The 6,215-nt window shown below is 41.9% G+C and overlaps 1 protein-coding gene across 1 annotated transcript; it reads left to right on the top strand.

The window, feature by feature from the left end:
- The first annotated feature begins 46 nt into the window (after positions 1-46).
- LOC103988006 (probable WRKY transcription factor 4) lies at positions 47-4,813 on the top strand. Its single transcript, XM_009406494.3, has 4 exons — positions 47-1,025; positions 1,969-2,672; positions 2,750-2,890; positions 4,222-4,813. The coding sequence occupies exons 1-4, from the start codon at positions 513-515 to the stop codon at positions 4,496-4,498; spliced, it is 1,635 nt and encodes a 544-aa protein (XP_009404769.2). The 5' UTR covers positions 47-512; the 3' UTR covers positions 4,499-4,813.
- The last annotated feature ends 1,402 nt before the right edge of the window (positions 4,814-6,215 follow it).

Raw genomic sequence — 6,215 nt, forward strand, 5'->3', positions numbered from 1 at the left:
TCTTTGGTCGTTTACCCGCACCTGTTTTGGCTTGGTCATCAACCGAACATCACTACAGTTGTAGAGACAGCTCGAGGGCTTCTTAGAGGATATGTGGAAGCTGCTACAACAGCTGTCGTTGGTTGGCTGCGCAAAACAACAGCCGGCACGTAGGTATCGAACTTTCGTGATTGGCTCAAATTCTACGATTCGATTTATAGCCCACATGATTCAGGCAAAGATCGGGATCGGCATTGTAGTAAGGAGACGATGATGGGGGCAGTTCCGTCATTAGACGAAGCATATCTCAAGTCACGCGCCAATCAGACCAGCGGCAAAGTCAACGTTCCTTTCTCTTCAGATTTGGAGGGAGTTTTTATCCTTCGATGTGTGTCGTGTGTTTTCTCCCCAAATCCAAAGGGGGAAAAAGGGAGTGTGATACTAAGCGAGGATATTAGATTGACCTCTCGCCCAACCCAAATCGAGCGCAGATAGGACGGCGGCAGAGAGGTGAGGACGGTTGGGGCAGGCGGATGGCGGAGAACGGCGCCGGCAGCGGAGGCGGAGGAGCAGGTGGAGGTGACGGGATGGCGGCGGCGGCGGGTGCAGGGAAGCCGCCGCGGCCCACCATCATGCTGCCGCCGCGCTCTTCCATGGCGAGTCTCTTCCATGAAGGTGGAGGGGGCGCCTCGGAGGTCAGCCCCGGCCCGCTGACGCTGGTGTCGAGCTTTTTCGCGGACGATCCCGAGACGGAGTGCCGTTCCTTCACTCAGCTGCTCGTCGGAGCTATGAATTCTCCCGTGGCAGCGGCGAGGAGGCCGGCTGGGATCTCCTGGGAACAGGAGAAGGTGGCGGCTGGTGGCTCGGAAGACGGCGGGGCGGAGGGAGGAGGCATAGGAGGTGACGGTGGTGTAAGTCGATTGAATCGGGTGAAGCAGAACCGGCCTGCAAGCCTGACGGTAAGCCAGCCGCAGGCATTCACGATTGCCCCAGGACTAAGCCCCTCAAGCTTGCTGGATTCTCCTGGGTTCTTCTCGTCCGGCCTGGTATACGAGTTCATAGGATTCGATCTTAATTTCCTATTAATAAAAATTCGAACTTGATTTATCTTCTTGTTTACCTCTCCATGATAAGCAAAAATTATTCTTGGAAGGAGGAAGTGATGTTTGGTTGCTGGAAATTCAGACTTTTTCCTTGATTTTAGCATTTAGAGTAAAAGAATTTGCGTTCAGATAACACCTTTTGCCATCTATTGCAGATAAAGGCCTTGTTACTGAAGAACACACATTTCTATTTTCTATGGCAGACATAATGAAGTAAATTATATTTTGTTTTTTGACCTAAGGAAGCTGATTTAACGATACTTGAATAGCAGGTCCCTAGATCCTGTTTTCTATCAGGTTCTTGTATAACATCTGTTTATGCAATTCATATTAGCGATAACCAACTTGTTTGATGTTATCAAATGTCTGGATAATTGATTTCATTGCTTCTAATTTCAGTTAGCATATGGCTCAAGCTGTCACAAACTAAGTTCTTAAGAGGTGAAATGATTACTATTAGTGGTACGAAGAGAGGTAGAAGATGACCTAAAAAGGTTTTAATGAAAATTATAAATAAATATTTTAATACTCTTTAACTTAAATAAGCATATAGCTTTTGTAGTTCAATGTCAGTAAAAGATGCATGTAGTTGACCCCAAATAATCAAGACTTTACGAGTTTTATTGTTATTGTTTGTTGTTCTATGAAAGGTTCATATATTAAAAAATATTCAACTAAGAGTTTGAAATGCTTTTGCCGTGTTTAAGCAGTATGATATGCTTATTGAATAGTACTTATTTACAGACTCCATATTAAGGGCTTTTCACTATGAGTTTATTGATTAAGCAATACTCTTTTGATCTTCTCTCTGTCAGAGTGAAGTGATAAAAAACTTCATCAGTGAAACATCTTTTTCTTTTGTTGCTCTAAATTTGGATCTCTGCAGGGCACCTTCGTAATGTCGCATCAAGAGGCTCTGGCTCAGGTCACAGCTCAGGCATCCCAGTCCCAATTCAAAATGCTGAGTCAGGCAGAATACCCATCTGAATTTGTGACAACACCACCATCATCACAGCAACTTATCCAGGAAACCCCTACCCGAAAGCGAAACAATTCTGTATTTGAATCTGCAGAGGGCTCTCTTTCTGATCAAATATCTCACCCTACAGCCATTGTAGTTGATAAACCTGCCAGTGATGGCTATAATTGGCGAAAATATGGCCAGAAAATGGTGAGAAGCAGTGAGTATCCTAGGAGCTACTATAAATGCAGCCATCCCAATTGTCCAGTCAAGAAAAAGGTAGAGCATTCGGCAGATGGTCAAATTACTGAGATAATTTACAAGGGTCAGCACAACCATCAACGTCCTACCCCAAATAAACGATTTAAGGAAGGCGATAGTTTTCTTAGTGGGTCAAATGAGATCACTGAAAGTCTTGACAATCCTTCAACACCTGAATCTGGTTTTCATGGTAATCATGGGAATCTCAGGAGATCAAATGGCATGACTGCTGCTACTTCAGCTTCAAAGAGAGATCGAGAATTTGACTATGGCGCACCTGAACAGTTATCTGGGTCAACTGATAGGGAAGAAGTATCTGAGACACAAACAGATGGAAGGGACAATCATGATGCTGATGCTAAACGAATGTAAGTAGCATTATATACTAAAACTGTTGCTCTTGTATCTTTATTCATTTCACAAGGATATTTCTGCTGGTTGACAGGAATGTATCAGCATCCTCCCAAACGACATCAGCAGAACCTAAGATTGTTGTGCAAACAACAAGCGAGGTCGATCTTTTGGATGACGGTTACAGATGGCGAAAGTATGGGCAGAAAGTTGTTAAAGGAAATCCTAATCCGAGGTAGTACTAGTTTCACAAATTTCTGCTATTTGTCTTTTGACAAAACTGCAATTGTTTGTATAGTATATTCTGTTTGAAGAATTTATTTTCTTGTCATTTGACATTTTATCCTTGTAGTGCATGCAGAATTTCATAAAATTGTGCATTGTGTATTGTTAATAGTGTCATTTTTCAGTCTCTATGGCACTTTCTAGCAAAGATTGTCATTTCATGACACTTGGGTGATGCTGATACTTTCTGGCATGGTATGATTCCGCATCATGCTGGTAGACTTCTATGCTACTAGGTGCAAGCCAATAGTTGGTATAGCTAAATATCGTCAGCTTTGGCATGGGTCTGTATAGTGTGTGCGCCGATAGCTTTCGAGCGTGATATGCTTCAATACATGCCATTCAGCATGACAGTTTTTTGTTCCTTTGTTTCTGTGGTGGTAGATGCACATAAGGTAGTTACTAAAGAATGCATAGTCATGTATACAAAGGCAAGTGGATCAAGATACACCGGGACGGGTCGGCTACATAATTATTATGTTATTAGGGCCAATTTTTCTGGTACTATTCTATCACAATGTAGCCTGTATCCTCATGTATCGTCTTCGGGAGTGGATTGCTTCACCAACTGTATAAAACGTAGTGCATATTTGACACAGGACTACGGGTCCCACATCTTACCATAATCTGGTTGGTAACCTTGTGTTTTCCTATTGTTGCATGCATCTTGTTTCCACCCCACAAGCCATGTCAGATACTTATCAGATTCTTTAATTGTACTACAGAAATATATCTTTTTTATGATTCTAAGACTTCTGATGAGCTTCCAGTGTTTCACATTCGCACAACATGACAAGCATCATATTCTCATTTTTAAATTAGTCGTTTACTGAGTGTCATCTTTCTCTCCATTTTGCCTGCTCACTGGATCAGACACTTCAATATGCTTCCCTTCGTATACATGACTATGCAATATTGATTTTTACCCTCGAAGTGCCTAAGTAATGGCATGAATCATGACATGTTCTGACTGTTCTGCGTCATTGAGAGAGCGTAGATTGCCTTTAGTTAATTCAATATGAACTTTGTTTTTCTTTCTTTTATGAACTCTAGTTATTTGTTCTTCATATCATAGTACTCTCTTTTATTTTTGGTAAAAAATGATATATCATTTACCAACAAGCCTATGAATTGTGTTAGACCAGGCTTCTTAGCAAATTTGCATTTTGCTCCTCAATAAACCCAATAAACATGCACTATCCATATTGATACAAATCCCAACTGATGGTCTTTAATAACAAATGCAGTTCAGTGCTTGATATTCATCATTTCAATGTGCAGGAGTTATTACAAGTGCACGTATCTCGGATGCAATGTCAGGAAGCATGTCGAGAGAGCTCCAACTGATCCCAAATCTGTCATAACAACATATGAGGGGAAACATAACCATGATGTGCCCACTTCCAGGAATAGCAGTCGTAACTTGGCATGCGCTGGTGTTGCTTCCAGCATTGTGCAATCTAATAGCCAACCCTCCCTCAGGACCACAAACTTCAGAAACAATGATCAGCAACCAGTCGCAGTTTTACAGCTTAAAGAAGAACGTGAGATCACTTAGTTTACCGGAATTTGTCGCAATTTCTGAACAACTATATGCTGTATTATGCGGATCTACTATTGGTTCGATACGCCAGCAAACCAGCAGTGTTCTCAGACTTAAAAAGATGTGGAAGGTATTCATTTTAGCTCCAATACAGATTTTTCGACAAAAATGTCGTTGTATCCAGTTTACCTCTTTGCACATACATTGACACGATAAAAGTCATAGAAAGTGTTTGTACATCGTTCTCTTCTGATTGTACTCTGAAAGCAGAAACTTCAATATTTGCTCAGTATGTAACATTTTCTTAGGCTAATCAAACAGATTACTTTAGACTTGTTGTAATCATAGTCTGTTCGCAGTGCAATTGATTTCGATACAAAGTACTAATGTTATCTAGATTCTGATGGCCCAAGATTGAATGAATTCAAGCTTGAAGCGGAGAAGGATGGAGAGTAAGAAACTTGACTACACAGATCTGGAATTCCTGATATCTGTGATGATGATCATAACTCGATGAGCATGAGTCACACGCTTCGATCGATGAGTCCAAAGCTTTTTGTCTTCCTTTTCCTCCATCAATCCTTTTTTGAGGAAGAAATGATCGATTGGTCCACTTGTTCATCATTCACTTTCACGCCATTTTGTTGTCTCCGCAGACCAGTTGTTGGGTGGTGAGACCTCTCCATCCTTCCTTTTCTTCGTCTCAACTCTTCTATCTCTTCTTTCCTTTCTCCGGAAGCATCCACGAGCGTGCCACCCGTGGCCGAAGCCATCATCTGCAGCACCAATTTGTTTCGCTCTGTGATGAGTTGACAAGGATCTCTAAAGAAAAGCTGGAATACGTGTCGATTATGCTAACATCATACATCCATTTCATGAAGCAATCAAATAAATGCATTACAAAGATGACGATTTACACAATCCTCCAAGCAATTTATACAGAAAATGTGAGATATCCGAAAAGGAAAACTGTAATTATTGATCAACAACCATTCAAAGTTTTGGCTAGCTGTAAAGTAGCCAGCTTGTCTCCAACATTCATATAGGATGAGATCCGAATCACATCAAACTGAATCCGATAAGGGGGAGAGAGAGAGAGAGAGAGAGGTAGTCTCGACCCGATTCACTGGTTATTCGAGAACGATAATTTTATTTCTTTTGATCTATTTGGAATTAAATTGGAATTAAATTCAAATCGGGTCATGATCGAATCTAGAGAACATGGATTCGCATACGGATCCGCATCATATTGATATTGGATGTCGGTCTCTTACGACCCGTCGTCTCCTTTTTCTTTTAGAGGCCTCAAGCCATGACGCAGTATTATGTGATACAATATCTATCCGCTCGCACACGCACCTGATCCCAGCGAATCACAGAAAGCCACGCATTCGCTGTGTTTGGTTAGCACACGAGGAAGATCGTCTAATCTATAATATTAATCTTTATTAATATATCAGTTAATTACTTGGAAAAGTCCGAGCTCCCGCCTAACCGCCACGTGTCAATCCCGCCTCGCGTTGGAGATCAATCGAGCGGACGCATGAAGTTAGGTATATGCGAACGCAAAATCCTCCGTCCGTTGGGAAACTCTGACTGATCTCAATCGTTCATTTCACCACGATGCGTTAAGCCTCCCCTGATGTGGGAACCTTCCCGCTTCCGCTTTCCCCCCCAAACCCACATTACGAATCGATTAGAGTAAAGGAAGGATTAAGAAAGAATCAAACAC

This window comes from Musa acuminata, chromosome BXJ2-6 (genome assembly GCF_036884655.1).
Source record: "Musa acuminata AAA Group cultivar baxijiao chromosome BXJ2-6, Cavendish_Baxijiao_AAA, whole genome shotgun sequence".
NCBI classification, from domain to species: Eukaryota; Viridiplantae; Streptophyta; class Magnoliopsida; order Zingiberales; family Musaceae; genus Musa; species Musa acuminata.

Excerpts from the sequence above, each read along its gene's own strand:
- LOC103988006 (XM_009406494.3), top strand. The coding sequence starts at position 513 with ATGGCGGAGAACGGCGCCGGCAGCGGAGGCGGAGGAGCAGGTGGAGGT. Across the intron at positions 1,026-1,968 it reads GGTTCTTCTCGTCCGGCCTG|GGCACCTTCGTAATGTCGCA; the intron begins GTATACGAGTTC and ends GGATCTCTGCAG. Across the intron at positions 2,891-4,221 it reads AAAGGAAATCCTAATCCGAG|GAGTTATTACAAGTGCACGT; the intron begins GTAGTACTAGTT and ends TTCAATGTGCAG.